The sequence below is a fragment of the Thermobia domestica genome, chromosome 9 (genome assembly GCF_964235325.1).
Source record: "Thermobia domestica chromosome 9, izTheDome1.hap1.1, whole genome shotgun sequence".
In the NCBI taxonomy this organism is placed as follows: domain Eukaryota; kingdom Metazoa; phylum Arthropoda; class Insecta; order Zygentoma; family Lepismatidae; genus Thermobia; species Thermobia domestica.
The window spans coordinates 175,012,812-175,029,406 of NC_137462.1; the positions used below are offsets into that span (position 1 = coordinate 175,012,812).

The window sequence follows — 16,595 nt, forward strand, 5'->3', positions numbered from 1 at the left end:
AAATCTTTCTACGATAATTAGTCCAAGAAATTAAATTATTCTTATTTTGTTAAGGCACTGAATTTAATACTTATCATTTATTAGCTGTAATTCGAAAAACACATCCTTCCAAGATAGCATTGTTACTTATTATGTATTAGCAGCCTAAATGTACAAGTATGGCCACAACATTTAACAGTATAAATAAAGGTCTATCAATAAAAAGGGTATCTTATGTACTGGACCATTGTCCTTTATAACACATATACATAAGATACATATACATATTATCGTTGCATCTTTCTTTTGCAGCTTCCGTTGTACCTCGTCTTTTCATTTTTGCTTTTCTTATTATTTATTTATTTATTTATTTATTTATTTTTACCAGTGTTGCTTGCTTATAAATTGCTGAATTACTAAATTGTAATTGTAAGTAACTACCTAGGTAAGAATAAATGTCACTTACTTACGTAAAACCCAAACATGATTTTCGAACAAATCCTTATTGCCGGAAAACGGTCGATACATCCATACTGCCTAATTTCAGCACCGTCTAAATATCAGGAAACAAGACACGGCCCTCAATGGACAGGAAAAAAAGAAAATTGCCGAGCGCCCTTTTCTCTGCAGAACTAATTTTTACCTTTTTGTTTTCCACTTAGCCCTCCCCCACTGGTCTAGTGGCTAGGGCACGCGCCTTTGGTGCACGGGATCCCGGATTCGATTTCCAATGGGAGAGCCTTGAAATTTGAACTATTACGGTAATTCGGATTTCACATAAAACTGCAGGTCCATTTTGTTATATGACTTCAGTGCTGAAAAAGGACAGTAAACTCGAACCAATAACTATTTTCTACTTGTTTCTTTCATTTCCACTTAATATGATTGAGAGTGTGGCAACGTCCAGCAATTACTATCCTAGTAAGTACTGAATTATTTTTATGGCAGTAGTGTGAGACATGGATTTTAAGCTTTGAAACAACCTAAACAAAATGCCAAATAAGACTGCCTGGGCTCTGTTTGAAAATAACTCCATGAAGTGTTGGAGGTATGCCAGATCGATGTTGAACTACTTATTCGTTAGTAGATTACGTATTCCTGCAAAGTTCGGAGGTATCTGTTTATGCTTTTCACCCGTTGCTCCAAATAGTTGTACAGAGATTCAGTTGGATTGTCCTTATATGCTATAACAGATGCGACATGGTTCTTATATGCTATATATGGTATATGCTATAACAGATGTTCCTGAAACTACGTTCAGAACTTAAAATCCTGTGAACATGGCATTTATTATCTTGAAAGGCGAGAGTGTGCACTGCATATTTCTTGTGAAGGTTATGAGCAAATTGCAACTTTGGTCATAGAACGTTTAAATAAACATGCTGGTTCATGTTACATCTCTGTATGGATATGTCTCAAGTTACGACATGAAGACACTCAGGGTGTTTTTCACAAAAATTATGAAGAAGTCACGAAATCAGAAAACGGTCATGAAAGTCAAGAAAAAGTGACGAAATTTAGCTTTTGAGTTGAGATTTTTTTTATCTGCACAAATATAAGTATAGAATAGAAAATTTTGTTCTATAAAACGTCAAAATTCAACACCAAAATTGTCTATGGTCGGCTTTAAACGCTACCAAATCTCAGGCAAAACACGCTTCTATCGCATGCATGAAAATTCGGCCCAATTCGCTCTTGAGAATGATACTAAATTTTATGGTTTGGGAAAGAAAAGGTCACGAAATTTCATTTGGGAATTTTAGTAGACACCCTGACACTACACTGTTACAGGACCTTCTTCAGCTTGAACCACACTTTCCTAGATTGCATTACCTTATTAGACTTTAGGTGCACTGCTTTGCATCTTAGGAATAGAGAAAAATGCGACTCGTTGGAACAGTCTTTGCGTGTTACAATGAGTTCCTGAGCTCGTTGTAGAGGTATACGATGCATTGAGAACTTAAATCTTTCGTGGTACTTGACTCCAAATCTCAATTGCATGAAGTTCTCTTCTCAATTTTCTTTCGGAAGTTTATTCGGTTCTCCATAGTCCTACCAGGCGAATACTAAGAGGATACCAATGCTTTTTCCGTCTTTTATTCGTAAAGCGTTTCTAATGTAAAACAGTCTAATAGCTGTATCAAATTGTGGCTGCTCTTCTATACCTAAAGACGGTAGACACAATCGGAAGACAAATATATCGAGCTCTTTTGTCTTCTAATTTGATATTTAATTTAAGCTCTTTATTAACACGAATCAATGGCTATTTTCCAGTGATCACTCACTCACTGGGATTAAGCAAACTGTAGTAAACTACCTCTGACTTACGATAAACATGTCATCAATGAAGCGCATAATAAAATCAATGCCAAAACTTTTAAGATTTGGAGCTTGTAATTTTTTTTTTTTTTTTTTTTTTTTTTTTTTTTTTTTTTTTTTTTTTTAAGAAAATCACCATAATGTCAATATCGCAAATTTCAAAATATCAATAACTACAAATTATAATATTCACTTTCACTTAAATTGATATAATGTTGAAATGTACTGTCAGTACGAGGATCGTTCAAGTCAATCCAGGACTTTTTAAAAACAAATAGAAGAACAAATTTCAAAGTGTGGAAATTGGATTTATTTTTCCACATAACCTCCAGCTACAGTTATACATTTATCCCAGCGTTTAACTAATGCTTTCGCCATAGAAAGATTTAGTATTACGACGGAACCATTGTAAGACATCATTCTTCACTTCATCATCAGTGTTGAAATGTTTTCATCCAAGGAATTCCTTCAGGGGGCCAAACAGGTGGAAATCACTTGGCGCTATGTCAGGACTATAGGGAGTGATGGTAATATCTTCCAGCCGAGTACCTGGATTGTTTAGAATGTGCGTTCAGCGGTATGCGGTCGTGTATTGTCTTGCAAAAAGAGAACACCCTTTGTAATCAAACTCGGACGTTTCTTCCGTAATTTCTTGTGCACATCACGCAGAACACGGCAGTAATAATTTACTCACTATTGATACTGACACCATGGGATAAAAAATCAATGTGAATAATTCCCTTTTATCCCAGAATACACTTGACATAGCTTTACCAGCAGACGCAACTGTTCGAAATTTCTTGGGAAGTGGTGATTCCACTGCATCGATGCTCTTGAATTTTGGGGTGGAAGGTAAACCCATGCTTCGTCATATGTCATGATGCGATTCAGAAAATCCTGGCCTCCCCTTTCATAGCGTTCCTTCAGTTCTCTACAGACTTCATCTGTTCTATGTCTGTCAAAAGCAGACAGCTGCTTTGGGACCCAGCGTGCACTCACTTCTCGGAACAACAAATTATCATGAATTATTGTGTTCACTGTTCCTAACGACAGATTACACACCATTGCAATTTCACGACAGGTTATGCGACGATTGTCCAGGATCAACTGCTCCACGCACTGAATGACCTCTGGAATGACAGCCCACACACGAGCGGAATCGTCAGTAATAGATATACGGCCATCTTTGAAGCACTTACACCATTCAAATGTCTTAACTGTGACTGAATGTCTCATCACCGTACTGACCAGGTAAGGGCCCAAATGGGCTACTCGAGTTGCCGAACGACATGTATAAGATATGAAAGAGGGTGTGAAACTATGTAGACTCATGTCCAAAATTATTGTCGCATGTCTATAAATATGTTTTTGTAGAAATATAATTTGATAACGAATTCGCCCTGTATTTCTTATAATGTTATTATCTGTATAATCGGCAAAGACATGTATGTGGCAAATTTCATGTCAAAAGAGCAGTAAATAAGAAAAACAATGAAAATAAAACTTTCTTGTCCATTAAGCAACATTTTGTTTTACTCATTCTAATTTTCGTATTTATAGTTCTTTTCATATGCAATTTAATACCAATATACATTTCCCGACTATAAACACAGTATCAGTATTAAAAGTACCCTGCAAAATCATTATCAAATTATATTCTTACACGAAGACAGTTATAGATATGCGACAATCATTTTGGACATGAGTGTACATATGCACATTTATTGCGGCTGGGGGCAGCATGGAGAAGCATGAGAGCTGGAAGAAATATGGCCAATCATAGGGCTCAACAACACAGAAAGCTAAGGAATTGCTGAATGGCCACAGAAATGAAGGTCAAATGTTTAGTAGTAGATGAATGATATGATCTGCTATATGTTGGGGAATATGAACATCATGGCCTCCATATTGAAGACTTCCACCTTGAATTTGGATTCACAATATAAAAGAGAAAGTGAATTATGTGGCATATCACATAGCACTGAAATTTTACCAGGAGTTCATTGGAGTTAACCTTTCTCTAGTAACACTATTGTGAGTTGAAAAGTGACATGCAAAAAGCACGCATAGAAACTGTGTAAGTCTCACTAGTAAGACGCAAAAACTTGAGCTTGGAGAACTTTGGTTTGCATACAGACGAAAGAAAATGTGTGTTTACATGCAGAGTATTTAAGAGTAAGGAAAGATTGTCAATTCCCTGCAAAGATGCCTGACATCCTTTCGAATATCAAAGCACTTGCTAGAAAATCAGCAAATATTTGCAGGGATGATTTGAAGTTTTTGTTTGTTTGTTTGTCGAAAATCGCATCTTGCTGCTGGTTGATTCGTTGTCTTGTAAAAAAGATGATAAACTGATACATTCCACTGTTCCGAATAATATTGAGTTTCATAGGAAACTGATACCCCCAGGCCGTATCTACGGGGCCGGGTCTCACCTAACTTTTTACTGACCCGTCTTAAAATTTTCATGGTAGGCTTGCAAATGAACTATAATATGGTTGAATCACCACCCTTTTACACTTTTGGACTGGCTACGGGCCTGGCCCCTAAATGCATTGGACCTATTCAATCTCTCAATGTTAGATTCTTTAGCACACACCAACAGTGCGTAAGGTTTATCACGGATGCTGCGTTACATAATGATGGGTTTCATGTATGGCATCGTGACAACTTCATCCATCTCCAAGCGTTTACGTACTTTCAGTTTAGTGCTCCTCGGTCACCAGTTTCAAACATGCCTTCTACATGGCTGGATATGTTGAAGTGCATCCAGGAAAATTACAGACTTCAATGTCCTTTTGTTTTGGTTGTGAAACATCATCGGATTGTCAGCAGCATTAGGCAATAGTCCCTGTTTTCTCAGGCTGAATACTGTGAACAGCTCTTGTGGTTCCATCACACTCTGATAGATACTCTTCACATCAACTGTCCTTCATACATTGGTATATACCTTTATCAATATACTTGCTTATGTGATGATATATGAAGAACCATATCGTAATTATCCACAGCCCTCATTTGTTTCGGATGTTTGAACGTGACGATGACTATCCATGTTTTCTTCGCATGTGCAAATACTCGTTGTACTCTTTTTCTAGATGCACATCCCGTGCCAACATGTTGCAGATAGTTTAGAGCATATACGATTTTCCACACACTCATTAGAACATACTGGCTTGTCGCTTTTTGCACATATATATTGCTGGTCATTTGTCTTGTATCTTACCAATGCACCAAACGGCAAACAGGTTATATCGATGTTTGTGCAAATATCCCCTCATGACTTACTTTCATGTTACTTCTCAACTCACAAGAGAGTTACTACAGAATGGCTAACACCAATGAACTCCAGGTAAAATTTCAGTGTTATTTGATGTGCCACACGACCTACTTTTTCTTTACATTGTGAATCCAAATTTAAGATGGGCACTTTCAGTATGGCTACCATGATGTTCATGTTCCCCAACATATAACAGATCTTATCATTCATCTACTATTAAACATTTGATCTTCATTTCTGTGGTCATTCACGCGCGGAAGGAGCAATCCCTTAGCTTTCTGTGTTGTTGAGCCCTGTGGTCGGCCATATTTCTTCTCCATGCTCTCATGCTTCTCCATGTTGCCCTGAGCCGCTATAAATTTGCATATGTACATAGTTTCACACCCTCTTTCATATCTGATACATGTCGTTCGCAAACTCGAGTACCCCATTTGGGCCGGCCCTTCCCTTGTGAGCCTGAAGTCGTCTGTAAATTTCAACAGGTTTTATGCCCTCGTTCACTAAAAACTCATCACAGTACGCAGTTCCACGTAGACGTTCACACTGTTGTCCGCCATCTTGAGCAACAGTCTATCCAGGAGCGACGTCTAGCTGTAACAGGACACAGGTGCCAGTTTCTTCTGCATACAAAACCTCCAGCTTAGGCGTCCGTTTAAACCTGGAAAGAAAAGAAGTCCCGAAATAAGTTGAACGACCCTCGTATTGCTGTACTGTGCTCTGCAATAAAAAGTTCGCATATACTGTAACTTCCACATTTTCAGTAATAACTCAGTTTTCTTAATATATTATTGCTGTGTGCTTTCCTTAACAAAGCAGTGTAGTAATGAATAATAATTTATAATTTTGGAGAGAAAATAAAGCAAAATAAGAAAATTATAAGCAAAAAAAACCTTTATTTTTATGAAACCTTAGTCTGTCAAATAATTACGCGAAGAATATCTCGGGGGGAAATTAGAGGGAAAATGACTCGACACAGGGAACAGGTATTAGGAACACTCACTAACATGTCAAGTTATTGAACAGAAACATAAACTGAATAGATAACTACGTATTTCTGCATTGAATTCAGCAATTCACATTTCATGCAGTTCCAATATGCAAAATCAATCAATATCTTCAGTTGAAATTACTGAAATACGGAGGAAACGACTATTTAACACTTCAAGTGTGAACCTGCGCTTGGAGCTATATATTAGCAATATTACAACGTATTCTTTCATAAGTTGTCTCGGTGGTCAAGGGTATTTAGTAGTCCTCTTGAAATTCTAGCAACGAAGGGCGCCAGTTCGAGTCTGCGTCCAGGAAGTTTTTTTTTTTTTTTTTCAATATATGGAAACATTTCTTTAGAATTTGTTTTAAAGTGCTTGAAAAAACAAAATCAGATAAACTATCACGTTTCAATGCTCAGTCACATTTATTCACCCTTTCATCATATATATCTATACTAAGACGCTAAAATGAGGAACGTTAACATTGTTATAATGGGAACAGATTTCTGATTTGAATACCAACCTTAAACCGCAAGTCCAAAATGAAAACTTTTCATGTTCCTGATACGTATTGCAATATACAGGTGTATATGTAGAGAGAGGGAGAGTGAGAGAGAGATAAAAAACAATATATGCTTGTATTTTTAATTACAACATAAAAAGTTATTGTAATTCATAATCTGGATTGTTATAAAGCGATTTTAACGCTTGAAGTGACTTAATGTTCATAAAGCTTCTTTTCCTTGAAGCTTTTGTAGTTAATGTCGCAAATAGTCCTATGCTTTGGAATATGTGCCACAGAAATAAATACATGTTTTTAGCCGGATAGTATCGTCTGCCCGTTGCTTCTATTGATGGTATAAAAATAATGTTGAGTTGATTTTGAGTTTAATGTCCCTTTCGGCAGCGAGGCTATATGAGACGCGTACCTACTGATTAACGTGCAATCCGAACATGAGCTCACATCGGGAATCGAACCGAATCTCTTATGTCAAAAGTGCATACGCTAACCGCTTAGCCACAAAGAAACTCGGTATGAAAATAGAATATCACACATTATCCCATATTACTTCACTGACAGATTTCTGTTTAATGATCAGTTAAAATAGTATTTCTGGACACTGTAGCGAAAAATGTAATTGCTATTTCATGCACTGTGAGAAAAATACAAAGAAAACACAATAAAAACGAAGCAAGGAAAAGGATTCAATGTAAAGTGCTTTTCCTCTCTTGAATAAATCACTCAATATATTACAAGTGCATATCTTGAGCATTTCTAGTAGAACAAATAAAACGTGCTGGCTTTATAACTTGCCTGTGTGGTCTAGTGGCTAACACGTGCGCGTCTCTGGTGGACGGGTTCCCGAGTTCTATTCCCGGTGTGAAAACTTTTGAAATCTTAAATGTTCTCAGTGTATCTGTGTTCGTGTCCCTGCCGTTCAAGATTACAGGAAATAAGTGTAAAACGTGTATAACCGAGTAGGAAATATACACAAATTACTGACAAAGGGAAAACAGACTTTGGTAAATGAACTTTGGGGCCACCTTTCGCGAGGTAAGAGTGTACATTTAAAGTGTCAATATTACACACTGCAATACCCAGAAAACCCGTCTTAAAGATACTGATTCTTCGCATATATGATAGAACGCGTTAAGTCATCAAGTGGCACAGTGAGGAGTATCTACACTTCACGCGCCAAAGGTCCCGCTCGAGTCATTTTTCTTTTTGTAACGAATAAAGTAGTCATTTGTAACTACAAGTAAAATATTAATTCACCATATATTTATAATGCGTACAACAATAAAAATGTTCAAGTCAGTTGTATCCGTAAATATAATGACAGTGGCGTATTTAGGGGGCTGGCTATCGAACTCAGGACCCCTCCGAAATAAATTTTGTATATGCACAATTTCATTAAAATTTGTCGGCACCCAAAAGGAAAAATGAAAGTGTTGTGCATAGCCCCTCCCCGAAACAAAATCCTAAATACGCCACTGTATATTGACATCACTAGATGTATTATGGTTACCACAGTTGTGCATAAAATGTTCTTGACGCTTCGTATCCGTATATGTGGATAGTGTGAACTATAAGGGATATGAAGGTTAAATCCCCTTTGGTAATGCTGGATATATGCTACAACCAGAGGCATCATTTGAGACTTCGCTTGAGGGGGTTGAGGGGGGCAAGAGCACCACCGACATAAAACTTTCACGTTTTGCACTAGTATATTAATAGACAATTGATTAAAGTATATGTATTCCTCAAACTCTTTTGGGGTAATTGTCCCCTCTTGCTCCCATAAATGACGCCCTTGGCTACAGCTGTTATAGTTTCCCATACTATTGTTGTCTGAAATGACGTCCCTGGTTATAGCATACATCCAGCATTACCAAATGGATTTCCCCTTATCCCCCTTGTAATTCGCACAGTGTCCACTTACGAAGACACGAAGCACCAAGGACATTTTTTACACGATTGTGGTAAATTTATCTAGTGATATCAATATACAGTGGCATATTTAGGATTTTGTTTCGGGGAGGGGCTAGACACAACACGCGAATTAGCACTTGGCAGGCCTGTGCTGTGTGGTCATACGGTTAGCGTATTGGCCTGCGGAATCAGAGATCCTAATTTCAATTCCCGCGCAAAGTAACAATTTTATGTGTACTTATTTGTATTCATATAATAAGTTCATACATTTTAACTTCGATAAAAATAATGTATTTTCCGTAATTTATTAATTTGCAAGATAATACAAATTGCAACAAAAATGGTTTGTTGTAAATAACCCTATGACCTCTAACCATAATAACCCTATTACTAGGTACCACTTCATAAAACTAGTTTGCAAAACAATTATCGAAATTTGTATTGTGTGTAACTTGAATAAAGTACTAATTGAAGCTAAAATGTCTAAAATTATTATTTGGGAAAACAAAGTGGTTGCCTTGCGCGGGAATCGAATTCAAGACCTCTGAGGCCGAATTCCAGTACACTAACCATCTGACCACAGACGGCGGCACTTACAACCGTTATTTTCATAACGTTTTCTTGCTCCTTTTTTTATGTGGATTCCATCGCCATCCGTGAAGGGCCTGTCAATTCTGGGTCAAATCATTGATCATTTTTTTTTTCTGGAGAATCCAAATGTGCAATAAGAAACGTGGGTTCACATTTAAAATTTTAGTTACCCCCTTCCCACCGAATATAATAGAAGTACCCCGTACCCATGTAACTATTGAACACGTGTTGTTTTTGTTTTCCTGATCTGTATGTTTCGGGAGATATTTGATCGTTCCCGGACTATGAAGACAGAGACGGAGAGAGAGAGACAGACAGACAGACACACACACACACACACACACACACATATATATATATATATATATATATATATATATATATATATATATATATATATATATATATATATATATATATATATATATATATATATATATGTGTGCACGTGGGGCGTAAAACTTAAAGATTTCAGTTTCCTATACAAGCTGCGGTAAACATGAATAAATTTTCAGGATACGCCACTGATGGCGAATAAATACGACTGAGTTTTGAAACGTGAGAGTTCATCTGATTTTGTTTTTTCAAGCACTTCAAAATAGAACTTTATGTTTAAAAAAAAAAAAAAAAGCCATCCCTATATTGAAAAAAGAAATTTACTGTACACAGGCTCAAACCGCCGGCCTCTGTTTCTAGAACCTCAACAGCATTATTAAACACGCTTGACCACAGAGGTAACTCAGAAAATGGGTTTGATATAGCTTATAGAATCGCTCCAAGCCTAGGTTTACACTTGGAGTTCTAAATGATCATTTTCTGTCTTTTTCAGTAATTTCAACTGAAGATATTGATTGATTTCCCATATTGGAACTTAGCGTGAAGTGTGAATTATATGTTCATCTCAAAAATACATTATTTTCTGTTCTTTCAATTTTACGTATTTGTGAGTGTTCCTAATACTTGTGCACTGTGTAGAGTCATTTTCCTCGGAATATTCTTTGCGTAATTATCTGACAGACTAAAGTTGCATAACAATCAAAGTTTTTTGCTTATAATTTTCTTATTCTGCTGTATTTTTTCTCAAAAATCATAAATAATTATTCCTTACACACTGCTTTGTTAAGGAAAGCACAAAGAAGCGATAATATATTAAGAAAACTTAGTTATTAATAAAAATGTGGAAGTTACAGTATATGCGAACTTTTTATTGCGGATGACGATACATTCACAATAAAACTTAATATTTAAAGAATAGAAAATATGTCAGCTTTTTGCTACAAATAAAAGGTTACTAGATTAAAGGTGATTGTAAATGTTTCGTACAGCACAAATTCCTAAATTGAGCTGCGAGAATTCTGTTGAGCTACCTCGAAACTTTTACATGTATATAATAAAATCAAATGTTAACTATGTACATTCAAAGGTTAACGCAAATGTAAATAAACTAGTTTAGTAAATATTACAAAAGAATGCACTAACAGATACGATCAAAAGTTCAAGTTATTAGCTAAGGTGTTAGAATAGTTCGCTACAAAGAGTTAGATTTTTAATAAATCATTACAATCTTTTCATCGTATATTTAGACCGTTAACGAAGAGAGAATAAAATTTCAATAGGAACCATCACTTCCTATCATGTTAAATCATTTTTCAGTGCACAGAATACCGAGAGCGCGTACCACGCGTTTTGTTGTAGAAGAAAAGAAGGTAGCTTGCTGACTAGCAGCAGCAAAGTATGCTGAAACAACTTCATTAGTTGAGGACCTTACTGAAGTATATACAACTTAATTCATATTTACAAAATATTAATTAATTTAAAACTGTAAATAAATATAAAATACGCAGAATAAATTACTTAAACTAGAAATACAAATCACTGAAGAAAGTAACGTTTATTTAAAAATAATAAATGTGTAACCGTTTCGTCACCTATAGGTTTCGTCAGACATCCAGTATCCGATGAAGGCAATATGTTCGGTTACTTAGCGAAACTGTTATGCTTTTATTATTTTTAAATAAACGTTGCTTTGTTCCGTAATGTATTTCGTGTTTAAAATAGCAAAGCTAGTATGAACCAGTTAGTTACAGAATAAACGTATAGATGGAGTAATCAAAACAGGATTACTTTAGAATTCTGTAGATAAAATATTCAGAAATTATAGGTTAAGTAAAATAATAATAATAATAATAATACCGGAGATATCGTTCAAATAAATGGTAGGTTAATGGTGGTAGATAGATGATACTACTGCGTACAAAATGTTTACTTCTGTTTGTTATTGAAGAGGTTAAAAGCATGGACCCGTGAACAGGTGGCCTAGCCAACCATTGTCCCCTTTCTGTTCTATTTTAAACAGTTCTTGGCACCTTTTAAATAAATTTAGTGTTGATGTGTAGCATGGTCAGATTTAACATAATGTTGGACATAGTTCTCTCTCTCTCTCTCTCTCTCTCTCTCTGTGTGTGGGGGGGGGAGGGGAGGCATGTTCTAATTTTCTTTTTTGGATTTATAAGTATGAACAGTAACGTCTGAGAGGACACTACCTTTCTGTTTTACTGGAATAAATTGAGTAATTTGTAGAATTTATCAGATTTAAGTAACAGTGTGAATATCCGGAGTTCCAGCATTCCTGGAGATATTAATGAGACATAATATTGCATAATAGAGTTTGTTTCTGAGTCCTATAATTTATTCTCCTCTTAGGCATGGGTGGATTTATACATTGCATGTAGTTCCAGTGATGCATAACTATATGGTAAGTGTAAGAATAAATAGTCGTTAAACTTGTATTTAAAAAATCAGTTCTTATTCTTAAAAAGCTATCTTCGTCCGTGATTTAAAAAGTTTAGAAGCGCAGTTTTTTTTATTTTATTTATTTATTTATTTTTTAAATTTTGCGAATAGAAGAGTTGAACGCTTTCTTGCAGAAAGAAACACAAACGAGTGACATGTAGAAATAATATCATTTTATAGCAGTTCATATATTGCTAATTCGAACTTCATCATTGTTGTTATCCTTAAATATTTTATTCTATTGTTGCAACAAATATGCGTTTTCTTTTTAGTGTTAAGTGAAGCAGTTGGATTTTTTAATTCTGTTTTTTTGCAACAGATAGCTAGAGCAATTATATTGGTCGAGTTCGTAAGTGAAGTCAATCTTTTAACGTATTAACGGGTAATGGAACTTACGACTGGCTACCTATATTCCATACATGTAAGCAGATTTTTGAACTAGGTATATTTTTGCAGCAGATTGCTAGAACAATGTCTCGACTGAGTTTTTTAATAAAGGCAGTCCGTTAGCATCTTAACGGGTAACGGTGACTAATGGTTGCTATCCATATGCCTATATTCATACATGGAAATATTTTGCGTAATCCTCTCTACTGTCTTTACTCTCTACTGAGTTTATTATTATTATTATTATTATTATTATTATTATTATTATTATTATTATTATTATTATTATTATTATTATTATAATAGAGGATGGACAAAAATATGTAAACACTTGAAAAATTGCACATTACCTTTATTAATAGCGAGAGGACCGCCTTAGGCACACAGAATGGCCTGCAGTTAACGGGGAATGGAGAAATATAGGTCACGTATGGTTGTCAAAGGGATTTGTTCTATTCTTCCGCCAAAACAGCTGCAAGTTGTAGAGACGACGGTGGTGAGTAGCGGGCTCATCTGGCAATTGTGAAGGCCATGGCAGATGTGACACGTCATCTTTGTGCTCATCAAACCAGTCCTGGACGATGTGAGCAATATGAACAGGGGCTCCGTCATCTTGAAACACAGCATTACCTTCTGCGAACAAAGTTTGCACCATGGGATGCAGTTGGTGGTTCAAAATGGTTACGTAGTACTTGGCAGACATGCCCATGCAAGGTAATGATGGGGTCGGCAGAATACTAGAATATGGCTGTCCAAATCATCACTAAACTCTCGCCGTGCTTCAGTCTTAGTAACAGACAGTATGTATCATATGCGTGTGCTGGCATTCTCCATACGTAAACTCGACCAGCAGTTGGAAACTATGTAAAAGAAGATTCATCCTACCAGGTGACAAGTCTTCTACTTATCCATTGTCCAGTTTTTATGAGCGTTGCACTAGTCTCCGTATAGCAGCATGGCCAACAGTCATGAGTAGTTTGAGAATTGCAGATCTGCCATAAATATCCTGCTTGTGGAGTTCTCTTCTGACTGTTTTACGCTAAGCACTGTATTCAGCTCAGCTGTAACTTTTGGCGCCATGGTGATCTTCTGCTTGGTCACAATTCTACCCAATATGCGTCTGTCTCTGTCACGAAACACACACTTGCGTCCAGGGTGGTGCTTCAACGATGCGGTTTGTCCAGAACACTCATGATCTTCGAGACTGTGTCTCTTCGCTATTTTTCCGAAGATTCCGCTACTTCTTCATAGAAGCTCCCATCATACGCGCACCCACAACTTGCCCTCTTTGAAACTCTGTCAGCTCAGACATGATACACGATAACCTGCACGAACCGGTCGCTGAACTGTAACTGGCCCATCTGCTCGATTGGCCTGGTTGTATACCTCACAGGATGTCTGTGACCACAGCGACCCCTACTATTCAGACGCAAATCGTGTTTGCAATGGCTACTTCTTTTATACCAGGTGTTTCTATATTTTTGTTCATCCCCATTTTGCCTTAACCAAGATTATGTAACTTAACAAGCGATTTAATTCATTCTTACAAGCAAAAAGTTCTCACTTACAGAGATGATGGATACATGGAAGCTGTTATACCATTACTAATTATTATTTAACGCAATTAATAGAAGCATGAAGAAAGCAGTCATAAATTTCAATACAAATTTGTATTTAAACTGGTGTCTTTTGTCAGTGACTTCATATTACGAAAAATTTCACGCATTTTTTTCTTCTTCTTAATGAAAATTCTATATTTTAAAGGTTTTCAGAGAGGAGTAGGATTAACTCCATTGTACAAATTTTTCAAGATATTTGGAATCATAGAACACATAAGAGTATATGAAAGGTCAGCAGTAATAGAATTTTCTGAAAGGTAAGAATGTGTTTTTTCCCTTTATTATTGTTAGTTTATTTCATTGTTACTCTTTTTGCTTTAAAGGTTTTCAGAAGGGAACTAACAAGGATATATTGTACAACCTTTTCCAAACATACGGAACCGTGGAAGATGTTCAAGTACATGAAAGGTCATCTATTGTTAAATTTCAAGACAGGTAGGATTATCTCTGCAACTTGTGCTTTCCAATTCACCCACATGTGGCCACCTATCTGTTTTCTTTAATGGCCGCTTAGCCCACTGGCTTGGATATCACTGCCTGTTACTTACAAGACGATATCAGCTTCGGTGTGAGCTTTCACATTTGTGTGTGTTTATATATATATATATATATATATATATATATATATATATATATATATATACCGTTCGTGTGAGTAGAAAGTGTTCGTTTATATACTATCTTTTATATGTACAGCCTACGGATACACTCTAAAGGCTGATGGAAACTGGAACCATACTAAGAAGTTGAGGACGTAATACTCTGATAGAGTACTCACATTTGGTGTTAAAGGATCTTGTTTCGTATGCCGTTGTTGAGCTTGTAGTAGACATAATCGTGCTTTTTCACAGGGTTCTATTTTCATACCCTAGTTTCATTCGCCAATTCTTTCTTAATTATTCATTTAGTTTTATCAACCATTTCCTTCAGCTACAATTGCAGGACGTTGAACCGAAGATTTAATCAAAAATTGAACTTCTGAACCACACGCACCAATAGTAATTTACTTTTTGGAAATAAGAGAGAAAATATGAAAGTAAACGCTATATGTGTTAGATAGCTTTAATTTATTAACAACAGAAAAATGAGAGCAGCTAGGTAGTTCTATCATTCTCTGAATTGGATTAATTACTCGTACTATTGTGCCATTCAAATTCTGAATATTATCTGTACACTCATTCCGTTATGTAATATTTTATTTTATGAATTCACCCTTTTTCTAGGATCATTATCGACCTCATAAAGTAAGGAGAGTAGAAAAACATCAATAAAAGTTTTTCAGAGAATAATTGTTAAAAATAAGATACAAAAAGCTACTTATTTCACTGACACTTTCATGTGTAGGCGGATAAAGAAACCTTTTTGATTACTTTTCCTTCTTTTACTATACTTTTTACCTTTGAGTCTAATAATGGCCCTGGGGGAAAAATTGAGTAAATGCTGTACGAAATATTGAAGGTCTGTTATTATGTAATTTTTTTAAATTTTCCCGTTTATTCGTCTCTTGGCTTCAAAATTTTACTTCTCTCTGTTTCTCTACACACACATTATATATATAGTGTATATCCATAGCTCGTATTTATTCCGTCGTGTTAATAACTTCCCCATCCATAGAGTAATACGAGCAAAACGGTGCTCGTAATGATGATAAAATTGTATTATTCTGTAGAGTAGCATTTTAACCTGCTGAATTACATAATCAGTCGTCTTGTTCGTTTACATATGTTAATTGTATTTTTTTTTAAATCAAAGTATAGCAGAGCTACTTGATATATCAAAACACTTCAGAATACACACACACATTAAGTGTACTTAAGTACGTGTAAATTTATAAAATGTTTAAAATTTTATCTCGTTATCTCCTCCCCCCCCTCTTTTAAATCATCACCGCAAATTCTTCTACTAATATTTAAAAACTATGCTTATTGCCTAATCAAAATTTTTGAACTATGTGAACTTGTAAATAATATGTTGTACTTTTGTATGTTTTTATAACATTCCTTGCCTATATTAATATGGTTCTAAGATTTTCATTGTTGCGTGCTCACTAACAATTTGTGTGTGTGCATATATATTTTTGTGTAAATTTGTATGCAAGTAAAGTTAATTATTTTACTGCTTGATTTTATGTCACACATATGCCCTTCAGGAAGTGCCCAGTAGGAATCAAACTGGAGATAACACATTACTTGTTACTGGGAAAT

General features: G+C 35.7%; 1 protein-coding gene across 4 annotated transcripts in view; it reads left to right on the forward strand.

The window, feature by feature from the left end:
* LOC145695224 (uncharacterized) overlaps nt 1–16,595 on the forward strand; it is a 79,686-nt gene that overhangs the window by 31,223 nt on the left and 31,868 nt on the right. For 3 of the 4 annotated variants that reach the window (XM_081772217.1, XM_081772219.1, XM_081772218.1), the window contains exon 4: nt 14,537–14,648. In XM_081772217.1, the coding sequence (XP_081628343.1) occupies nt 14,537–14,648 (112 nt within the window). Of the gene's footprint in view, nt 1–14,536; nt 14,649–14,714; nt 14,827–16,595 lie in introns of all 4 variants that reach the window. The other variant, XM_081772220.1, reaches the window with a different exon arrangement.